The sequence below is a fragment of the Pygoscelis adeliae genome, unplaced genomic scaffold, assembly GCF_000699105.1.
Source record: "Pygoscelis adeliae isolate BGI_AS28 unplaced genomic scaffold, ASM69910v1 Scaffold68, whole genome shotgun sequence".
Classification (NCBI taxonomy): domain Eukaryota; kingdom Metazoa; phylum Chordata; class Aves; order Sphenisciformes; family Spheniscidae; genus Pygoscelis; species Pygoscelis adeliae.
In genome coordinates this window covers 1,322,503-1,346,763 of record NW_008825501.1, presented here as the reverse complement: position 1 = coordinate 1,346,763, position 24,261 = coordinate 1,322,503, and the positions used below count along the sequence as shown (strand labels likewise).

Genomic DNA, 24,261 nt, shown 5'->3' with positions numbered 1-24,261 from the left:
GAGGCAACAGACTTCCCTGTGGAACGGGTCTGGTTGGCATATAGGGCCCTCTGTTCCCCTCAGAAGGGAATCGCCTATGACAGTCACCCTCCTTTTTTTCTTGGCAGAGGCAGTCATAATGCGTGGGGCTGACTGCCTCACCCTGGGCAACCCCCTGGAAGGACCTTCGTCCACATCCTCATTTGCCTGGCCCTAAAGTTCCAGGGCCCCATATCTGTCTCCTGTCTTACTCATCTCTGTCCAGAGTTCACCATCACTTGACATGATATTGTTCATTCTTGCCTTGAATGCTCTCTCATGAGCTCTGACACTTTTTATCAAACTGAGTCTCCCAGTGTTCCCTGCCAATTAACATGCGGTATCCTTGTTTCTTATTAGGATCTTGGCATCATATTTTATGTTGGTAACGTCTGTAGAAGCGCTGTCCCAGGGTATATTGCTTTCTGTAATTAATGGTAATAGGATGTCAGATTCTGTAAAATATTTGTAAAGGATTGTTCTAATGTAACAGCATTTAAGTATTTCAGACACTTCTAAAGCTCTCTTACTCTACATAAATTTTCCATATAATTTTATCGAAATAACTAATCAAGATACAGAATTGAAAGCAAACAAGTCTTTTCTACAGCTGCTAAGTATGTTACGGTTCACTGATGTACAGTAGTTAAAAATCAAGATTATGTAAAGCATGCTTATATTGTATCTGATTGGAGATCATGGAAGGAAGCAAAATCTAAAAGGAAGTTCTAAGAGCTATGTATTAGATCAATGTGGTTACTTATAAATTCCCTTACAAAGTACAGATAATAGTGCCTTCTTTGCACGAAGAGAACGTCAGCTTAGTTGTTATATGACGGATTGCTATTAGATCAAATGCAGCAATTAGTTATTGGGATACGGATCTCTGACAACGCTGCAGCTTGGTGAACTGTGACTTTTACCGTCATGGTAAGTTCAAGTCTGTCTGTTCACAGAGGCTTTAAAATGTGAAAAGAGCTAGAACTGAACCAGTAAGGCAAGTATTTCTGTTAAGGAATGCAAATCACTTTCACATTTTCAAATGTTTTGAGAGGAAAAGATTTTATTTTCCCCGCATTCTGTAAGTTCATTTAACAGTGTGTTTGTTCCTTTAAAAAAACAAAACCCACACACTAAGGTATTATGAGAAAGATAACCAAACTGTCTAGCTTGTTCATAAATATTTTCTTTCTAACTCATAGACTTTTCAGCCCTCCCCTAGCTATTGTTCTTTTATATAAACTCTCATTTTTTGTGGCAGCTCAGCTGTTTTTAACTCCTGTTAACTGTTCAGGTTTGGTCCTTTTGGTTTAAAAAATTGTCCTTTGAATATACTCCTGGAATTTGTGCAAAAATAATACATCGTAACGGGATCTCTAAAGAGAAGGTGAACAGTTGTTGACATTATGATCTACTGGATGCATACAACTATGTTCAAAGCTCCTATGACAGTAATAGTTTTCTGTAGTTCTCGATTTTTTTACTTTTTTGCTTTTAAAAAAACAGTTAGCAATTCAGCTGTAAATGGAATAGGATCAGAATCGTCTTACCCATTATAGAATGGTGAATAGGTCACTGTTGTTTTTTTAAATAATGTGTTAGAAAACTTGTTTTCGTATAAATTCTAACCCCAGCCGGCAACTGAGCACCACGCAGCCGCTTGCTCACTCCCCCAGAGTGGGATGGGGGAGAGAATCGGAAGGGTAAAAGTGAGAAAACTCGTGGGTTGAGATAAAGACAGTTTAACAGGTAAAGCAAAAGCTGCGCATTTGGCCTGAAAACAAGCAAAGCAACAGAAGGAATTCATTCACTCCTTCCCATCGGCAGGCAGGTGTTCAGCCATCTCCAGGAAAGCAGGGCTCCGTCATGCCTAACGGTGACTTGGGAAGACAAACGCCATCACTCTGAACATCCCCCCTTCCTTCTTCTTCCCCCAGCTTTATATACTGAGCATGACGTCCCATGGTATGGAATATCCCTTTGGCCAGTTTGGGTCAGCTGTCCTGGCTGTGCCCCCTCCCAGCTTCTTGTGCACCCCCAGCCTTCTCAGTCGGTAGAGCTTGGGAAGCTGAAAAGTCCTTGACTAGTGTAAACACTACCTAGCAACAACTAAAACATCGGTGTGTTATCAACATTGTTCTCACCCTAAGTCCTAAACACAGCACTGTACCAGCTACTAGGAAGGAAATTAACTCTATCCCTGCCAAAACCAGGACAAATGCCCATTAGCCTGTCTCAAATCAATTATGAGCTTTGTTAGTACTAATAAAAAAGGAATAAGGTGTCTTGCATCTCTTGGGCTGAGTGACAAGTTTGTTCAGTCATTTAACAAATAATACTGTACCTTGTAGGAAAATTGCATAAATGCTTTCAGCATCTCAATTGATTTTTATTTTTTTTCTTAAAGCTTTAAACAAAAAATCCATATATATTTCAACAGGCTCAAATTAGCTAAAGATCCGTTTTGGACTGACCTGTAAAATTAAATTACCTTTGATGTGTGAGTCAAGTCAATAGCCATTTCAACTGTGATACCACTTTCATGGAAGACAAAGGTGGAGATTTGCAAATGTTTCTCTATCTCAGAAGGTATCCTCCTTAATAGTGTAGGTGGAAGTTCATAGCCAGCATTTTCCTTATTGGTGCTGCAGTAATACTGTCTTTGTTTTGTAGAACCCTCATTTTTGCTTTAGGGGGCTGGTGAGCCAGTGAGGCTCTAATCTCACAGAGGTAACTAGATAGGTTACCTTTATCTAAATTTGGTGATAAATCGGAATACTAGTTTATGATTAAACTACAAAAAAAAATATACAGTAGGGAAAAAAAAGAATTTTCTTGTTTTTAAACAAAGGAATGCTTACTGAAAAGAGTATTATACTTCAATTATTTTGGCGCACAAGTCGTTTGGCATAGAGATCTTTGATATTGGAATTTTTCAGTAGGTGCAGCTATACTGCTGTTACCAAGTAGGCATGAATTATTCTAAAGATTATTTCTGAAGAAAGATTTTTCTTTGACAGTCACAGTTTTGATTCCTCAAAGGGAAAGCATTGTGATGTTAGATGGTAGCTCAAGTTCCAGTCTAATCTTTAGCATCACAAGGTGACATAATGTGTCCTCCTCACTTCTGATAGGCAAGAGGTGCTTTATGTTGCGGGAAATGTCTGCCTGCTGGTGAAAAATACAGTAAGATGTAAAAACATGCTAGCGAGTAAAGCCGCCTTTGGAAATATTTTTGGTGTTCCCCTTTTCTAAACTTTCAGAAAGTAATCTACTGAGTTTTTAGAGCCAGAACGAGGGTTTAATTTTTGTAGTGATATACATATACAACTAAAAAGAAACTTTACATGTACCATATGATAATGATGGCTTGAGTAAAATAAATTGAAATAGGATAAAGAATACTACTGTCATTTTGTACGGCTTGATTTCTTGTGCTCTCTTCTGTTGCTTCCTGTGGTATATGTGTATTATAACAGGATGCTCACTAGTTCCAACCAAAGATGGTTGGAAGTCGGCAATCCTTCGACTTTCATATGTTCAGACATGTCAGGAAACAAAGTAAGATCATGAAAGAAAGTATTGTGTGGAACACGTCCTCTTCAGTGAGGCATTGGATGATTTGAATTGTGATTTTTTTTTAATTTACTTTTTTAAGAATTTCAGACTGGTATGTTAAATGAGACTTTTTAGGAAAGTCTGAGTGCGGAAAGCACTCTTAAGGAATATTATTACTAACCTGAGGAAGGAAAGGGAAGGCAGGATCTTTATAGTTGAAGACTGTTTTTGCCAAAATACTATCTACCTTCCAGTAACAGTGTTACATCCCAAGGAGCTAACTGGCAGAATGTAGTTGTATAATCAAGCTTAAAATCTAACTGAAAGCATATTGTCCAGGTGTCTTTCTGTCCAATAGTTGTGAAATTTCTTGGGAGAAATATGTATCGAGTCAAGGCAAAATTGAAACAGCAGTGTGTGTCAGGTACAACTTCTGTAAAAATAAGTATAGATTTACACCTGTTTGACATGGCTTATGGCACAGGATGGTGTAAGCAGAGCTGGGTGCTCTGTTCTTGTCATCTGTGAAAGTACTTTCATATTATTCTTGTTCAAAAGAGAACAAGCTCTACACAAACTGATTTTACTTATTGGAGAAAGATGACAATATGGATATTGTCTTCCTGTTAGTGTGAAAAGAACCAGAAACTCCCGCTGACTTCATTGACCAATGCGGATTTAGAGCATACCAAAATGTGGCAGTACCTTCTTGCTTTGCATAACATTTGTTTTCAGAAATTAAATCAGTGCTGACCTTAATGATGCATTCTCACACCTAAAATTGGACTGAAAATGAGTTAGTCAGCATTGGCCTGAAAACAAAAAAAGCTCTGTTTGAAGTGTCACAACTGTTCTTTGAGAGTGTACAGAAAAATGGTTTTTCAACCAGCTATCCACTTTCAGCATGTATATCCAGTATTACTAGATAAATTGGCTAGTACCTTTCCATTGTAAGAAAAGCTTGTTTTAGTGACTCACTTCCCTCGCTCCAGTTTCGATCACTACTTTTCTCCAGAGAGAAACCCAGAAAACGGTGATTACCAAGTACACAAAATTTTCCCCATCCTCAAAACCATAGGAACCCTCTTCAAAGTTTTGGTGTTTTGTTTAACAGTAAAACGTTTGTCCATTTTTGACCAAGAAAAAGTAGCTGCAGAGCCTGAAATTAGTTGTCCTTTTTATCCTTTCATCTCCTTTTGTCCTCTCCATACTATTTATAAAGAAAACTGTCAGTCTAGTGTGCTGCACCTCATGGTTCATGACACCATGCTGCTGCCACCCTCTGATTTAGGCTTTTCTGAAAACCCACTTTGGCTCAAAAATGTCACAAAATGAAATTAAATTGAATAGTGGTGGAAGATTCTCCCTAGTTTGCCTCTCCCTTTCTGAGGCCTCTGAGGTAATGGCCTTTAAATTTTCCATTCTTCGCTTACTCTTTTCCACCTCTCAGTTTTCAGGAGAAGGGCTTGGCTGAGATCTCTTTATGTTGACTTGTCAATGCATAACTGATAATAAAATGAACATTTCCCACAAACACCTTTTTTTTTTTTCTCCTTGCCAGTGCTACTTGCTTTTTTATTTCCAGTAAAGCTACAATGCTAATTGCTAATTGTTGGGCTTTTCTAAATTAGCCAGTGCTATAAATTTTAGTAGTAATGACTAAAATCTGGAGTCAATTATATAGCCAGTTTTGCATAAGGAATTGGTAGACCATCACTCTTCAGATGTAGCTAATGTATTCAGCATTGTCACATCCTAACAAAAAAAGCTTTTGATTTTTCTACAGGAAAGCCAGATGGTTTCTATCTGTCCTTCATAGCAAATTTGACCTTTAAATTAGAAAACATCAGGGACCGGTGATTCATTGGCGCCCAAAGAACTCGGCAGGCATTGAAGGACAGTGTCCTAATTGACTGAGCTGTGTTTCAGGTGCCCATTGATTAAAGAAGGTGCTGCAAAGATGCTGCAACTGTTTCATTTACAGGCAAGGTTATTGTGAACGTAGACAGCACAAATACCTGGCTTCCAGCAAGCAGTAGGTAACTGTCATTTGTGAAAGTAGCCCCATTCAGTTTTGATAGTGCCTTTGGGTATACGCAGGAAAAGGCTAAATTCAAACCACTCAGCAGAGTGGAGAATTTTCTTCTTACAGAGTGTAACACTGAGAGCACCCTCTGTGTTTCCAAGTCTGCAAATATTGACTAGGTCTTATCCCACTTGACAAGAAAATGAGTAGTATAAATGTTCCTTTTACATTAAACATATTAAAGTAAGATGATTCTTGTTCTACAGCTAGAAAAGCTGAAGCAGAGATACAGTGTGACTTGAGGTACAGAAAGAATTTCTGAGCTAGCTTGTTTCTAAGCCTGAGCTAACTTTGCCATTTTCTTCATCTGGTTTGTAGTAAAACTCCCTGTGCTCTTTCCCCAGGAGTCAGTCAATGGATAATTGAGAGTTGAGTTCACAAGTTAGCGAAAGGGAAAGGACTTCTAATTCGATGCTTGACATGCCTTTTTAGGCAGTGGATATCTGTCCTTTTTCACCTGACTGAAAATGCAAGTATTTGTTAAAAGGTGGAGCTAGGAAATATTTCTGAGATTTATTAATGCCAAGAGGAAATTTACTTTTTTAGGAGAAATAAATTCATTTTTCCTTGGTCTCAGTCTGTTTGTTTTGGTATTTATATTTGCTTGCTGCTCTGAGGAGGTTTATTCTTTATAAAAGTGTCATATTGACATGGAGCTTATTTTGCCCTTTCTGTCCCTTTGGGTAATGACACTGCAGCTGCACACCCAGCTTTTCTGTTTCTAGGCTCTTGATTTTGCATGTATATTAATTAATTTCAAAATTTTAAAAAAATGGAATAAACATCACAACATGAACAGAGTGTGATAAAAAGCTCCTGTTCCTTTTTATCATGCAGTCTATTTGATTAGAAGTTTTTGGCCAATATGATGAAATCTGGGCTGGAACAGTATCATCTTTGCATATGGCAGCAGCTGAATTTATTATTTTAATGGAAGTTCAATTTAGAGATGTTCACTAACATCTTTAACTGGCTTCACTAACAGCTTTTCCGGCTTCACACTCAGCAGGTTTGCAGATGACACCAAGCTGAGTGGTGCGGTCAACACACCAGAGGGACGGGATGCCATCCAAAGGGACCTGGACAAGCTCAAGACATGGGCCCGTGTGAACCTCATGAGGTTCAACAAGGCCAAGTGCAGGGTCCTGCACCTGGGTCAGGGCAACCCCTGGTATCAATCCAGGCTGGGGGATGAAGGGATTGATCCAGGTCAGGTTGGACGGGGCTCTGAGCAACCTGATCTAGTTGAAGATGTCCCTGCTCATTGCAGGGGGGTTGGACTAGATGACCTTTAAATGTCCCTTCCAACCCAAACTATTCTATGATTCTATTAAAAAAAAATAAAAATAAAAACAAGCCTGCACAACTTGTTTAGAAACTGCAGTTTGTTCAAATCAAAGCCTTGAAAGCAAAAGCTGTTGTCAGAGTAGTCTTTCAAATAAAATTGTTCATGCAAATAGAGCATCTGAGTAGTTTGTACAGTGAGCTGTTTGGACTGCAAGCAACATGGAAAGCAAGAGAGCCTTTTGCTGAAAAAGATGAAATGTGATAAGGGTTAAGCCAAGAATTTAATGCCAATTTCTGCTTCATGAACATTGAATGCTGACTGTCGGTAACAATTATAAGGCAAAATAGTAAAAATAATAATGAAAACCCCACTAAATATTGCTGTTGTCTTTTTTGGCTACCAACTGATTTTTTTTCTGTGGTTTTAGTAGTAGTCAGGGTGCTTACTTACATCCAATGCATATTATGACCCAATGAAAAAGGACACTGAAGTTTCTCTTAAATTGAAGTAGCTGACTTTGCAATGAGCAATCCCATATTGGAGTGATAAAATTATGTAGCTAGTAGTCATAGAAAACACAAGCAGTGCTGTTTAATGTTGCTGAAAAGATAAATACTTGAGCAGCCAGCAGTCTTCGGAACGGCTGACTTGCAAATAGTCTGAGAAGTAAATAGGATTGAGAAAGGGTTCTCATATGTACATGTGATCTGCTAGCTCAAAATGATTACTGCCTTCTTCAGTAATTATGAGAAACACAGCTAGACATGTTCATGAAGTATGGATTTGGATAACTAAGATTTTAGTTATTTAGTTATTTAGTTCTAAGAATTTCTAAAAAGCCTATCTTAACCTTGAGCCTTAACTACCTAATCCATTTTAGGTAATGTTTTAGCAGTGAGAAGATGCTTGCTACTAAAAAAGAAAAATTCCTGAGTTTAATGCAAGGGTAGCTATGGCCTATACTGTACAGCAGGTCAAACTTGAGGACAAAAAAAAGGCATAAAAAATCCATACAAATCCACTCTTTGGTGAGAGGAAAAGGGCAATCCTGAGGTTAAGGAGCAAAAAGCCTAAGTGAAAATCTTGGAACTTTGCAATGAAGTGCACTTACCTGCATTAGCACTATTCCCAACTGGGTTTGTGTATGATCTCTCAATCCTAAGCCTGTCGCGCTACCAAGAATACGAAATACCAAAAGGGAGAAGGGTAAACCTGGAGATTCATTCAACTGAATGCAGACACAGGCCTGCCGTTATCTCAGACCTTTAACTGCAGTTTTTAACATGATGATTAGGGTTTTCTTGAGTATCTCCTCTCCTCTTTATTGCCATCTTGGTTTGTATATCATACGCAGCTCTGTGGGCCTGACTGGAAGTTTTCCATGAAATCAGCTTCATACAACCTGTTTGATACCATTTTGAAATGATGATCTTTTTCGTTCTCCTTGAAGACACTTCAAGCAAAAATGAAGTGCGAGTTTACCGGCGATTAACACTGCCCATTATTCTTGTAGATGTTATGCTCTTTCCCGCTCAGTTAACTTTACAAGTTCCCTTTTAACTTTACAACTTCCCTTTTTCTAGTGAAATGTCACATCAGATGTAAATATGCATCAAGTTTACAGGTTTTGAAATTTCATATCTTTAAAACATGTTTTTTGGGGTTTGGTTTTTTGGGGGGTTTGTTTGGGGTTTTTTTTTGGTAGGAAATATCAGTGTTTTCCATGAAATAGTTTAATTTCTACTGCAGTCTTATCTCTCATGATGTTCTACTTCCCCATAACAACATTTGTGGTATGGGACTTCCTTTACTTACCCCAGAATTTAAGATGTGGGATTCTAGTTAGTGTTTGCTCTGATCAGGCTGTGTCATTATAGGATCCTGGGTTTTTTTTTTTTACAATAGATGGGTGACATGACCACTTGATTTTGGGTTGAGGCGTTTTGTTTGGTTTTGGCAGGTGGAGGAAGAGAGGAAGTTAATTCTAATTTTGACTGGAGTCTCACAGGGTGTTTGTGTTTTGGGGTTTTTTGGGGGGTTGATGGTTTTGTTTGGTTGGGTTTTTTCAGCAAAAGTGTAGTCAAAACTGATGTCTGGTTTTGTTATTTCACCCCCCACCCTACCCTATCTTAGCACCTTAATCCTTATGTTTAAACTATTTTAGAAAGCATAGTAATGTATCTGTAAACTGTGACCTGATTATAAATAAAATGCGTAAATGCAGTTTTAGACCATATTAAAAATACGTGCTGTATAAGTTCATCTTTACATTAAAAGAAGGTGATCTTTTAGTTAATGCTTTAATCTGCAATCTCTCCAGATACTGAGAAATTCACTGCACGGGGCAGCAGTAATGGAATGTATGAAGACCTTTGATATATATCAGTTGCAGGAAAACAAAAACACACCACCAAAACCCCACTATATGTTATTGTATTGTTTTGGCATACTGCTGGAAGGTGAGGGAGCTACTAGGTATCCACTTCCTCCTCTTGTATGCTTTTCTCTTGTGTTTGTTTCAACTGTAGTTGATAAACCTGTAATTTTAGATGGGATAATCATGGTTCAAAGTAGTATGTCTTGATGGTTTTACTGTAAAATACATTTTTTTTCCCTGTCTGGGCTTGTTACCTTGCTAAGTTTCCATCCTCTGTGTGATTCTGCAGCAAGTGATGACCAGCTTTTTTTCTATTCTCATCACCAGTTCAGCTCCAAGTAATTTATACTTAAATGCTTCTTCCCTCACCCCCGCCCCCCCATATTTTCTTCTGAACTGTCTCTCGTGGTTTCTCTTTATGGCCTCTTCCCCTTTTGATTTTGATTTTTTTTTTTTCTTTGAAAACTAAGCTCTATCATAACTGACAGTAGCTTTCTTGCAGGATACTTCAAATTTAACTAAAGTATAATAAAAATTCTAGTCATGCAGATTCATATAACTACGCATTCCTGTTCTTTTACGCTTTATTACTAAACTATCGTCTGTGCAGGGGGATAGGAGGTGGACAACTTGAAACCTTAAAGTTGAATGGCAGTATCTTCATGGACTCTCTAGTTCTTTATCCGACCTTTTCATCCTTAAACATTCAAATGCTGCTGTTGAGACCTGATGTTAAAAATCCATGTGTGTATACGGTGTGGGGTTTAAAACTTTCCTTTCTGGGAACAAAGCAGAAGTTTAACCAGATTCATCAAGTTTATTTCTTTTCTCTTTGACAAATACTAATGACTAAACTAACAAGATGCACTTAATTTAATGCCAAAGTGAGAACTCTGAGTGAATAATTCAGGTGGGACGTTTTTGATGCCTTCGTGGTTGCCGTTCTTCCCAAGTGTGTAGAATGAGCGTGTTCATCACTTTTTTTTTTTTTAACACCATGCAGAAATCTTTTCCTAATTACATCTCCTCTGTGAGAAACCATTGGCTTTCAGAATACATGGTTTACTTTGGAACTCAGAGATTTCAAATAAGAATTACTGTTGGTTTTGTTACAAGAACCATAAGTCAATGTATATTAATCTTCTTGCTGCTGTTGCAGCTCAAGAGGTAATTTGTCATCTCGCCGTGTTCCTTCTCGGCTAGGTTGCAGCAGTCAATTTTAATTGCAGTGCTGAAAAACTTTCATGCAAAGATCTAGTATTTGGCAGCATTTGATCCTGCTGTTAATTGCAAACTGATTTTAAGGTCTAACTGTGGGTAAATTTCTTCCCACATGTATCAGCGTGCCAGTCTGTTCCTGGGGAAGGTGGGAGGTGGGTTTAAATAGTTATTAATTCCATAGAATGGACCTTCATCTTAACATCACTAACTGCAAGACTTTCAGTCTAGTAGTTCAGAACAGAGAAGTTCTTCTATGAACAAATTAGAAGATCGCTGAAGTGTTTGATTACTAGAGTTGTGTAAAAGAGCGTTACAGTGATACTTCTTTTTTTTTAAACTGCAGTTAGCAATTTTGCTGAATACTCATTAACATCACCTTTTCTACAAGCGTGAAAATAGATCTAATAGAAGTCTGTGCTCTAATTTGGGGAGGTATTTAAGCCTGTGCATAATGGCAAGCATGTGAAGAGTCCATTAAATTCAGTTGGATTCTACTGTGTGCTTCATTGGCTGTCAAAATCCTGATATGTCTGTGGGAGATAATAAACTTCCTTCTCATCATGTTTCTTATGAAGATAAAAATTCTATAATATTAGCCTGAAATATTTTCCAAATCTCTCCCTGGTACTTGCTTCCTTGAGAGTTTGAACTTTTTTGGCTTAATCTATTCTTTCATATCGATCAAACTTCTTTTTGAGGGGAAGTTGAGGAAAAACTCAATTTATGCTTACTTCAAACATATCAGCAACAGAGTTATAACAGTATTTTGAGTGAAGCGGCGTTATCTTTCCATATTTGGCAGGCTAACATGCTTTTTATTGTAGCGCTGAAGGGCACTATTCTGGAATACAATGCCTTTGAAAAGAATGCAGAGTAAAACTAAACTGAAATCTCGGAGTATTTTGCTGTCATAAAGAGGGTGGTTGCATATGCGGTATCCCTGGTGCATAGAAAGAATACAAAATGGGAAGAGAAGGTAGTATCATCTCACAAATACGACCTTATTAAGAACATTGTTGAAATAATTTGGCTTGCATTTTTGTCAATGCTTAAAAAAAGTGAACATATGGAAAATGTTCAGGAAAGACTTGATTCTGTCTTACAGTCAGTCTCCTTAGTCATATCCAGAAGAAGGTGAAGAAGCAACTTAAATCATTTGATATTTGCTTACATGAGAGAGATTTCTGATGGACAGTTCTTTAATGTAAAAAGTTTTAATGAGCTCAACTGTTTGAGATCAGAATTGGAAAAAATTCAGATAGGAAATAAGTCACAATTGTTAAATAGGGCAATTAATCACTGAAACAATTTACCTAGAATGTGAAGCATTCTGTTTCAGGATAAAGACTCCATAAAAGAGATTCTCACAGATAAACTAGAAGTTACATACTTGATGCAAAAATTGTTTGATACAATTTTACCTAGCTCATTATGAAAGAGACTGAAGTAAATGAATATGATGGTCTCCACAAGAGCTCGCATCATTTGAAATTTATCTTTATGAGAATAAAGTGCGTGATGAGATGGCAGCAATTAATTTTCTGTAAGTAATGTGAATTTGCTGGGCAATTTTCATGTTGTGATCAGCACTACTTTGCAAGGTGACTAGTAGTTTTAAACTTTGGGGATAGGATTGACTAGAGAATGCTGGGATCTTAGACTCCTTAATTCTGAGAGATTGTGGACTCGCTGGGAGGTCTTAAACAGCACAAATGGTTTTCCAAATTGAGCACCCAAAGTTAGCATTGTTATCCAAAAAAGTAGTGATTTTTTTTTTAAGAGAGAACATGAACACTTGCCATTCCTATATGCAGACCTTGCTTCACAGCCAGCACTTCAGAAAACTTAGAAAGTGAAATTTTGATATCTGTAGCAATTCCTCAGATCCATGCATCAGATTATTTGCACTCATCCAAAATGCTTATTTATGCATCTGCCTCTCATAAATGTTGTGAGGGATAAGGCATGTCTGCAAAATTTACTTGGGTCTTGTAAAGCAAAATCTTTTTATATCCCCCGCCCCTAAAGATCTGTTTAAGCTCTTGTCAGTTCTGTGTACAGAGGTTTTATGAGTATTACCAAAGGAATGTCTGTGGTAACAGTGCTTGTGAAATGTTGCCATCTGGAGCAGTTCTGAACAATTGCCGTGGAATTAGTTGGAATTCACAGAAAGGCATCCACTCCACCTTTGTAAATATTCATGGGTCAAGGCTTTGCCAAGGCTGAAATAGAAAAGTATAGATGTTGTTGCTGTATTCTTAATTATAATGCTTTCAGCTTTAAATTCATATACAAATTGCAAGTATTAAGTAAAATGTGTTATTGGTACAATAGTTAAAATACGTTGCTGTCAAAGAAAAAACAATGTAAGGGGTAGCAGTGTCTCCAACCAACTGTACATGGATGGTGGATATAACAAAAGTTAATTAAATTCTCACCTGCCGTATAAAGGTCAGTTTTGACAGGGTTGATTTGCTTGCCCCTTCCTGTATTTCTGTATTCTTTAATTAATAGCCTTACAGTTTCTGAAAGACAATTTTATCTGAAAATAAGCTTAGAATAAGGAAGTGTTTACGTACTTTCAAAAATGGTTAGGATAATCCAGACTCTTCCAACTTTGTATTTAATATTCAAAGTTGTGTGTTCTTTCTCAAGTGGTATTTCATTCTTGTTTAGTGAATGTTGAGTATTTTCTCTTTTTCTCATAGCATTTTAGTTCTGTTTAAACTCTTACGTCCAGATACTTCTCTTGACTTTCTGGCCTTGAGCTTTGAAATTATTAGTTGGGGGGATGAGGTGTAGGGGGCTGTTTCTAGATTATCTAAATACTCATTTTTATGAAACAGTTAAAAACAGGCATTTTACATAACGTCGTAAATTTCCAATTATCTGCTGTAACGTAAAAAAGAAATTTGCTACTAAACTTCCATAACTGAAGTCATTATGTCTGCTACTGTATAGTTCAGATAGAATAATGTATGTTTTAACTGCTGAATTGAATTAATTTTTGTCATCTCTGCTCCCATTCCAGGTGCAGGACAAGTTTCGTTTGGACCTGTCTGATGAAGAAGCTGTCCATTATATGCAGAGCCTAATTGATGAAAGTGTCCATGCCCTCTTTGCAGCTGTGGTGGAGCAGATACACAAGTTTGCACAGGTGAGATATCTTCTCTGTTGGTGGTCTCTGTGAAAGCTGAGTAAGGTGAGAGGTGGCAAGTGGTAAGTTCAAGACTTAACTTCATTGTTTATGATGTTTTTAATTCATTTTCCAACAAGTTAAAAGTGTGTTCTTGCTGCCAGGACTGGAGAGCAAGCTCTTAGTGGTCCTAGAAAATTCTTTAAAGCACCTTAGCAAGCACGCTAAGTGGGATGTAACTGGTTGTATTGCCAAGGATAAGAACTGCAGATTGGAAAGCTGGAGTTCTGAGGGAAGGATCCAGAACTTCATTAGCTTTCATTCCCAAAGTAAATGAGTGAGGATAAACTTCCTTTCTTTCCTACCTTTGCTAGACTTCCTCAACTGTGCATTCCACGTAGTTATTTTGATCATTAACAGACACGGCAGCTTGCACAGCAGGGGCCAGGAACTCTGCTCATAACAGCATCCACATCCTCTGCAGTGTTGACAGTGTGCCACAGAATGTGGTCCTCAGCGGCTACATGAGCAGCTATCCCCTATGTCAGAGGCCTCAACACAGATGGGAGTTCCCGAGGGAGAATGCAGTCTTTGAGATCTGGGGATGTAGGGGGTGGCTGAGACCTCTTGCTGGGGCCGTGGGAATTGGGCTCCTTGCTTGCAGGAGGTGTGCAGTGGTGGCACATCTCCATCACCAAGTAAAGGAGCTGAGGGAGGAGGTCAGCAAACTGCACAGTATCAGGCCTGACAAGAAAGAGGTTGACCAGATCTTCCCCAAGACCTTGGAGACAGAAGAGCCTGAACCTCCAGCTGCATTGAAGGAGGAGCAAGAATACATTGTGCTCATCGAGTTAGGAAATAGAGACTCCCAGGATGGTGACGGCTGGAACCTTGAGACTTCTGGTATTAGGAGGGAAGGCTTCTGCTCTACCTACAGATCTGCACCTGCAGAATGGATTCAAGGTGAAGGGCAGTAGTCAGCATGGATTTACAAAAGGGAAATCATGCCTGCCCAGCCTGATAGCCCCCTAAGATAAAATGGCTAGCTCAGTGGACTGGGTGAGAGCTGTAGGTATTCTTTATCTTGACTTTCGCAAGGCTTTGACACTGTCTTCCATAATATCCTCATAAACAAAGCGGAGCAATATAGACTAGAGAAATGGACACTGACAGGGGTTGGAAACTGGCTGGTGTGCTGGGATTAGAAGGTTGTGATCAGTGGCACAAACTCCAAGTGGAGGCCAGTCACTAGTGGGGTAGTCCAAGGGTTGGTACTGATGCCAGAATTGTTTAATGTCTTCATTAATGGCCTGGATGATAGGATGACGTGCACCCTCAGCAAGTTTGCAGACAATGCAAAACTGGAAGGAGTAGTTGATACACCAGAAGTGTGTGCTGCCATTCACAGGGACCTCCACAGACTGGAGAAATGACCGCACAGGAACCTCATGAAGTTCCCTAAAGGGAAATGCCAAGTACTGCACCTGGTGTGGACTAACCCCATGCACAAGCACGGGCAAGGGGAGCAGGTGATGAGGTAGGAAGCAGCTTTTCAGAGAAAGCCCTGAAGGTTCTGGTGGACAAGTTGCACATGATGTAGCAATGCGATCTTGTGGCGAAGAAGAGCCACCAGCTTCCATGACCACATTAGGCAGTGTTGCTGGCAGGGGGAGGGAGGTGATCCTTCCCCTCTACCCAGTGCTATGTGAGATGCATCTGGAACGTCGTGCCCCTTTTGGGCTCCCCAGTACAGGAGGGACATGGACGTGCTGAAGCAAGTCCAGCAAAGGGCCATGGAGATGATCAAGCGCTTGGAGCATCTGTCATACGAGAAGAGGGTGAGAAAGCTGGGACTGTTCAGCCTGGAGAAGGCTCAGGGGGATCTTATCAATGTGTATAAATACCTGATGGAAGGGAGTAAAGAAGGTGGAATCAGACTCTTTCAATGGTGCCCAGTGACAAGACAAGACACAATGGGCACAAACTGAAAGATAGGAAACTTCATCAAAACATAAAGAACTTTTTTTACTGTGAGGGTAATCAAACACTGGGACGGGTTTCCCAGAGAGGTAGTGGAGTCTCCATCTGTGGAGATACTTAAAATCCAAGAGCACAATGTTCTGAGCAACCTGTTGTGTTTGATCCTGCTTCAGCAGGGGGGGCTGGACTAAATGATCTCCAGAGGTCCCATCCACCCTCACGCGTTATCTGATTCTTGCTAATGATGTGGGATGGCAATAGATTATTGTCTCCCCTATTTTTATTATTAAAATTTACCCTTGATCTAGTATGGAGAATGAAATGTTTAACCACGCGTATGTGTGCTGTCCTGCTACAAGCCACAGTAAGACAATAAAATGTTTAATTCTCATGTTGAATAAAACTGTATGCACAAAAGCATTTTTTCTTTGAAATTGCAATGTTTTTTCCTTAAAGCCATCTGACACATTTAGTTTGTGTTTATTGGGGATTTAAGATATTACACTGTTTGCCTTAAGTATTAGACTCATGACAAGAAATGGAATTGAGAGAAAAAATTAAACCGATCTGAAATGCCAGTCATTATCCCAGGTTTTTTTTATTGATTCTTTCTTCAAAAGACTGACCAAATTCTGCTAGAAACTGAGAACTATTTTTATGGCTATTTTGCTAAAGGTCTTCCAACTAATCTGTTGTTTCCTGCAAACTTAATTTTTATTTTGAATAATTGCACTGTAGTGCAGGGTAAGAAGCAAAAATGTCATTTCCATCTGCATATATATTTAATAAAGGTGATCTCTTATGTGATGTGAAAAAAAGGACTGTAATTATATGAAAATGTTGCAAAATTTGTTGTCATTCATTATGGATTACTTTGATCGTAGGATGGAGGATGGTAATTTCATGAGACAAAGTGAAAAATGCCTAACATCGAGGTTAAAAAAAAAATAAAAATTAAAAAGCCATTACAAAGATTCAAGACGACCTTTTTTCTAATCACATACTGACAGTCACTTTTTTAAGACCTGTCTTTTACTTCACTGGTTTTAGGTGACTGCCAGACTCTCCCAGATAATAGTTATTGCATTTGTGAAGCTGTATTAGTAAGTCAGAGTTTACAGGTTTGATTTAGGTGACCTTCTTGCATTCAGATTTGTTCTTGCTTGACCTTTCTTCAGCACTTACAACTGCTTTTAAAATCACAGGACAGATTTGTTCAGAATATTTAAAAGTACCCAAGAATTTGAACCCCAGGCTTCTTGCTCCCAGGAATGGTGTTCTAAGCAACAGGCTGATAAATACAACAGCAGGCACCGATTGCATCTTCCATTCGTATTTTGGGAGTTAAAAAGCAAGCCCACAGTGTGTGTTGCACTTTGGATACCAGATAAGCAGATGTGACAGCCACCAACGCAGGCCTGATCCACTTGTCTCATTTAGGAGTTGTTACCTCTCCAGCTGGCTGAGGCTGGCTTCCAGCATGGAGACTTTTGGGCTGATTTGCCTGAGGCCCTGAATGCTCCTCATGCGCTGCTGCAGAGTTTGCTACCTATGTGCTCTTAGCTTTCCTTTCTACTTTTGGGATCGGGTGCCTAAAATGAAAACAACCGTGTGTTGCTTTGTGAGTGCTTAAGGCATCTCTTGGCTCCACGTGATGTAGGATTCTTCTGCTAGTTTTGGAGTGAGATTATTGCCTTCATTCATGTTCTGTAAATAATTACACTTGCAGGCTTCCCCCTGCAAAAATACTGGATGCTTATAAGTGTGAGTAGGATACAAAAAGAATAGTCACAAATTAATTAGCAGTTTACAAGTCTTAAGAATCTGAGCGCTCTCTATTTTTTTTTAAACTTACAAAAAATCCATCAAAGTAAAATGTAATTAATGTCCATTCTCTTTATATTACAAGTGAGATAGGATACTTTTTAGTTCTATTTAGTACTTCATTAGTCAAAATCATTATCTTTCCTTTTTGTCTGAGGCGGTCTTAAGAATTTGCTGCTGGAGTCTTCACAGAGTCTGTAAATCGTTGAACAAATGAACAATTAATGCATCATTGAATTTGCTGTAAAGGGGTCATCTTACACAATGGCCAGTTGAAGCTTTCAATTTGTTCATGTATAATGCTGCATTGAATTTCCAACGGCCTTGCTCTTAATAGTAAAATAAGTTGTCTAAAAAAACCCAAAACCACCACCACCACACAGGTATTATGACACATGCTTAAACAGCAGATTTTGGCCTAATGCCACACAATTTTTCATTTGAAATGCCCTTCAGCATGTTTTCTTGTTTATCGATAGATATTTATTCTCTTACTGCCTCCAGAATAGGCCTACGAGGAATCTGTGCTGTCTACTGCAGCAGTTAAGAGCTTTTTAATAAGGCTGGTTATTATAGTAACTGTTGTGTATCAGCATTCTATATGTCACTCTGTAGTAAGTAAAGCTCTTGGATAAAGCAATCTAGATATTTTGGCATCAGCTTGGTATTGTTCTTTTGTAACAATATTGTAAATTGAGTTCCGTTCAAAGCTGTGTTATGAAGCCTTTAGTTTAGTTTCTAATGCATCTCTAATCTTATCAGATATTTTACAGACCTTTTTATGTAGTACTTGTCTCCTTCTTAATGGTTATCAAAAAACTGTTGTCTCAAAAGTAAATAAATTTAGCATTTAGAATAAGTTAATGGTGTTGTACAATAGTGCTCAAGAGGAGAAAAAATGCATACTAATTTTAGTTGATAGTAATGAAGACTGGATAGCCATTTCTCCCTGGAGAGTCATTTTCATTTTAGCAGCATTATTTATTTCTGCAGAGGAAGGAAACAATCTCCAGTTGAAGTGACTAATTTCACATTTTATTTCCCTTGTAAATTTACAAGTCAAGTCAGTTGCATTCAGGGCTCATGTAAGCAGTGATTATAAAAGTGAAGGCTTGTTGGTGAGGGGTGTCCCACCCAAAATGTAGCTGTACAATTTAGGGTTGTACTAATGGTTGGCTGCTCTCTGTTTAGGAACAAACTCAAATTAAGCTGTAAATGTGAAGTGGCTTTAGGATATTTCCAAGCTGTGGTCCCAGCGCTAGTGTATCCCAGAATGCAGCTGTAGTTCCTTCCCTTAGGACAGGGTTTCTGTTTTCCTCCTATTGGAAGCCAAAATAAAATAGGGAACATCTACCAGCAGGGTTGTGTAGATTGGCTGAAACCATTTGTCAAGGGGCAGATAGAGTTGGTTTCCATGCTGTTTGTTCTCCTGAAGGGTTGTGAAAATCGCCTGCCTTTAGGCATTTCACCATGGTTTAAACACAGAGTTCAATTTACACATAACTTTTGTTCTTTGAGAGTAAACCAAGTTGAATAAATGCTGTGCTATGTGTTTTTTGTTTTCTTTTAGTATTGGAGAAAATAAGCCTTTTGCCTACCTGTGCTGGAAACAAGCAAATGCTGAAGAAAAAGACTTTCTCAAGCCCTTGTGGACTTCACCAAACAGTTTTGGAAGGCAAAAGCTGCAGGTTTGGTAGCATGGAGAATTTAGAGCTCAGGAGCTTTTTGAGTCTCCGTTCACTGAAGGTTTAAAAACAACCATTTTTTAAAGGAAAATGGTTGTTTGTACCATCCTTGGGGCTCAGATACTATGGCATTTCTTTCCAGTGAAAACGTTTGAGCCTCAAAGGTTGAAGTAAGCAACTTGCTCTCAAGCCAAAGATAACTGGAAGAGGCTGGATTTGAGGGTAAATTCTTGTACCTGTTAATATATTTTCTTATTTAAAAACAGAAATCATTGCTGTACTGAACATGAGTATGTACAAAGTTACAACAGTGAGGCTGCAGTTCCTTGGTGCAGGAAAACACAAAACTGTGGCAATCTCCTCTCTTCCCTTCCCACCAACTTTGTTCCTTGAGTAAGTTTTAAATGTAATTCGTATGATCCTTTATCTCCCACCTTGGGCAATGTTATCATTTAGAAAGGACAATCATTTCTTCCCTGCTTACAAAAATGTTTTTAACTGTTGATAAGTTAGCCAGCTGTAGGCAGCCAATTAAATCGTCACTAAAAGGCTCAGCAACCGGAATGCACAGTGAGTGGTTCAGTATTTCACACTTTAACTCTGAATGTTTTCTGTACAGTGATCATATATTCTTGACTCTAATAAACTCTTTGTTGTTGCAGTCTTGAGGTGTTCTGTCTTTTTAATCTTACCTGCTGAGACATGGCATTCTAGAGGATTATGTTCATAACTCTTGGCTTTTTGCAAGGATTTTCACTCCTCAGTTCGCTTGATGCAGGAATAAGGCCACTCATGAAATGACTTTCGTGCCACATGTTGAGTTCTTAATGAATCTGTTTTGAATGATCAACAATATAATTAGCTCTTCGTAAATGTGTGAATCTCTTCACAGGGTGTTCTTATACTACTGTATTTTTTTAATAATAATTTAAGTCAGGAAGAAATCCCTCCCAATTACAAAAATCAGAAGGACTGATTTGAATCTGACTGATATTTGTGAGTCAGTCTTGCTTTGTGCTTCTTTTGCTAGCAAACACCAGAAGTGCTTTGATGGAGGAAAATCCACGAGGGCTGTGATGGGCCCTTAGTTATTTCAGCATATTACCTAAGTTTGCTAGTTAAGCACAACGTTGGTTCAGCCCCTCTTTTTCCACGTATGTGTGACTTAGAGGAACTGTATTGCCCTAGTTACTTAGTGCTTGTGTTTGCTGGCAAAACACAATGCCACAGAGGAGCCACGATAGTACCTCTTATCTTTAGTTGACTCTTCTTTGGAGAAGTAGTAATTGTCATTTTCTTGTGGGCTTTTTTTGGTCTTGCTTCATCTGGCAAAAATACATATTTCTCTACTGCCTCCATTTCCCGTGAACTCATTCTCCATACAGTACTTTGTGGTATCTTACAAGGGTATTTTTGAGAGCATGGACTTTTCAGACATTCAAAGAAAATTCTGCAAAAAAATTGTCTTCTGTAATTTGTTTTGAAGGGGCATCCTATGTACTCACAAAACTTGTTAATTTGTATGATGTAGCCACACTTCATTTGGCTGAGTTCTTGACTCCTGATCCCCAGCCCTTTACACTGTATAAATTCTAGGACTTTCCCTCCAGATCTTTGAAGAAAACTCTTCTTTTGAAGAAAACTCTTCTGTTGAAGAAAACTTCCTCTTCCCCTTGCCCAAGACTAATTATAAAGAATATGGCATGGGCCATAAGAATATGGCACCAGTTGACCAGACAAGCCAAGGATGACTCCTTGTCAAAACCCAAAAGGCATCATCAACCTGATCCTACAGCACATTCCACTTTGCAAAGAGGTTTATAAAGTGTTAAATGTGACTTGTATAAACACATTACGAATGAATGCATGGTTGTTCACTATGTCTTGTGGTTTAAAATGAATATAATAACCTGTTCATATGCTCAACTATGCAACAGCCCATTAAAACTATACACTAAGTCAGTTACAAATGTTAACATGTGAACCCAAATGGAATCTGAGTGTGATACATAAGGCTTAGGAAGACCCTGACTGCACTGTAAATCGCTGACCACTTCATAAATGGAGAACCTCAGGCACAGAAAAGGAAAAGCTTGCCTGAGTCAGTCGAACCAGTATCTTCATCTGTGTTTCTGCTTGTTGAGTGACCGTTGCATATTTTTTCAGTGTATTTTCCAAAGAATTTTGTAGAACATATACCAGCTGAGTGCTGACAAACTGTCTGGATATGTTTCTGATCAAACTAATGACTGTTTTGGGGATGATCTGCATATTCTGTTCCCAGCTCCTATGAACCCTTACAGCATGAAGAACAGGACAGCACCGGGACTGCTACAACATACTAGATGTAAGTAAAATCATTACTTTAAGTCTTGTCTTCTAAATACCAAATATTGTTGAAAATGGTTCTTAGAAGTCCATGTATCAATAGATGATGTTTTTCTTAAATCCTGATATACAAAATAAGTTCTGCCTTTATTTTATAAAATCTAATGGCTCTTAGCGCTTTGTGCAGCATCATCTATTTAAAGTAAAACAAAAAAACCCCACAAAACCGAAAACTGAGGGGAATAAGCTATTTTGTTTTGAATGAAGCATTTTCTTTTTTAATATGTTAGTCTAAAGCTTTGACTAACTGGAGTGAGAATGTTTAATTTGCTAGGTTATCTATCACAGCTCAATATCACTATGCAATCAATACTATATGTTATGTGTCTGTCTCTAGTAACTTCTGAATCCCTTGAATAACTACTACCGGTTTTGACTTGAGGGGTAGAAATCTTAAAGGTGCAATTCCGACATGTTTCGCAAAGGTAGGTTCCCCAGGGAATGTCAGGCAGCAGTTTCACCCTGCACGTGTATTTGTGTGTATGCATATGCGGGGGGCGCATACACACACAAAATTGTACGTAGGGCGAGTCTGTGAGTTCCATCACGTGTATCAAAGCAGGATGCAGTAGTTGGTAGAAAACCAAGCTGTACCAGTTGCGTCGCAGAATAACCTGTCAGAAGTCATCCTGTTAAGTCTCTCCAAGAAGCAGAGAAAAAGAAACAGAACAGTCAAAAAGTAATTTTGCCATGGGCTTGTTTTACCCAGCAGTTGTATTTTGTATAACTAGAGATAAAAGGTACTATAAAGCCACCTTGTGGGTGCATTATTTGCCTTTCAACATCCGTCTTGGTTTCATCCTGATTTTATTTTCTTCTGGAATCTCTGGTGGTCTTTCTGTTGGGATTGAGGGTGAGAGAACCAAATGAAATTGTTCCATCTTTTTTTTCCTCCCTTACCTGTACACTGTTGTGTAGGTTGTTTTCAACTGCCGGTGCTTCAGGAGCAGAAAGTAGCAGAGTCATCTTTGTTTCTTTTTTTGGGCAAGAAGCAGTAATTGCCAAAATAGTATTGGGGTGGGGGGAAGTGGGGTGGGAAAGAGAGGGATGGGCTCTTTGCTTTAATATAGAAGACATATATCCTTTTGGCAAGAAACGTCCCTGTTCTTATAGACCTGGCTTTGTTCTTCTTGTGTGCAATCTAAAAGAAAAAGCACTTTTGCAAGGCTTTGGGGGAATAATGGCTTTGGAAAAAGGAAAGAGGAACCCTAACACCTCCTCGCAGAGTGGGGTAGCAGCAAAGAGGTAGTATGGCTAAATGGTCTTCCTTTTGTAGTCAGCAAAGGTTTTACTCACAAGAGCCGGTATCATGAGTGGATGGTAAAATACCGTGGTTATTATGAAGTATCTGAAGCACATACGTTTAAGGAGTCTTAAGGGAGTCATTGAAAACATATTGCAGGTGGGTTGTATTAAAATAGATTTTTTTTAACCTCTTCAGCTGATGTGATGATTCTTTGTAATAGTGAAGCTACTTGAAGTGCAGTATTGGTGTCTTCCTGCCCTTCCAAGCATCTGTGATTTAGAAGGGACTCTGCCGGCGGGGAAGAAATTTCACTTTGGAGGGTAAAATGCCTAACCCCAGTTGCTTCTAGAGTATTGATCAGGGCAGCCATTCACCTGCATGGGTTCAAACCCGAACCGGCAGGAGCGTTGCTTGGAGAGGAGTTCATAGCTCATCTACACACAGGCATTAATCAGTTAAGCTGTGTGCGGGATGGTCCTTTCCAAAGTCAATTAAGCTATACCACAGGGAGGTACTTAAATTCTGAATAAAACCTCTCCACAATTAGATGTTGTGCAAAGTTTAACCGAGCCACTTTGAATTCCTTCCCGTGACAGAAACGTGTTTTTTCTATTTTTTTCCCCATCCCCCTCATCAATGGTGAGGGATCAGACGACGGCGATTTTACAGACTTGCTCTGAGGAGGATGTTCAGTTCATAAACTACAGTGCACGGAAAGCAAAGCTATGTGAAGGCAGGGCTGAGCCAATGTGGGGACTCTGGGGAGCTCTGGGATCAGTTCTTCCGTGGGCGAGCCATTCAGTTTGCTCCAGCCTGTAGTCCTCAGAGTGACAGTCGGATAACGGCACTTTCCCCCATCTCACTAGGTGCTTAGACATTAACTGGAATATGTAATGAATGTGGATACACATTCCACACTGTCAAACAAACTGTTTCATCTGTCCTTGATCTATAAAATAAGAAGACTTATTGTGCAGTCCTTTCTTCAGCGTGTCTTCTTTCACTGGGAATTGGATTGTGAAGTTAATGGTAACCAAAGGCTTTTCTCTCCCATGTCTGTTTAATGTAACATCTCTCGCTGATTAGAGACTGAAGAACCCATGTTGCGAAAGAAAAATGGCTTTTTTTTTGTAATAAGTTTCTTTTCTGGCACAGTCATATATAAAGAGTTTTCTGGCTGAGAAGATGGAAAGTAATGAGGGAAAATCTCTGCTTTTACCAAACCATTCACAAACTACTTCCCGTTGAACTTTAGGTGGAATAACAAGCTCCATGTCTGCATACAGGTATAGAGAGGTGCCTACTTACCTTGCCTAGCTGGTGTTGTGGGGGACCGTGTCCCCAGGACAGGGACAGAGCTTTTTTTTTCTCCCGGTAAATACTGGATTGTTTTTTTCCCCATACCTGGTGATGTCAACTGTACTTATTCAGTCCAGTCAGCCGTCTGTCACCTT

The 24,261-nt window shown here is 38.9% G+C and overlaps 1 protein-coding gene across 1 annotated transcript in view; it reads left to right on the top strand.

Annotated features, from left to right (window-relative positions):
• The window catches only part of PIK3C3 (phosphatidylinositol 3-kinase, catalytic subunit type 3), an 82,657-nt gene extending 62,826 nt beyond the window's left edge, over positions 1 to 19,831 (top strand). Inside the window, exons 24-25 of the mRNA XM_009331537.1 lie at positions 13,580 to 13,705; positions 19,059 to 19,831. Of these exons, the coding sequence (XP_009329812.1) occupies positions 13,580 to 13,705; positions 19,059 to 19,073 (141 nt within the window). The 3' untranslated portion in view covers positions 19,074 to 19,831. The remainder of the gene's footprint in view (positions 1 to 13,579; positions 13,706 to 19,058) is intronic.
• Positions 19,832 to 24,261: the final 4,430 nt, after the last annotated feature.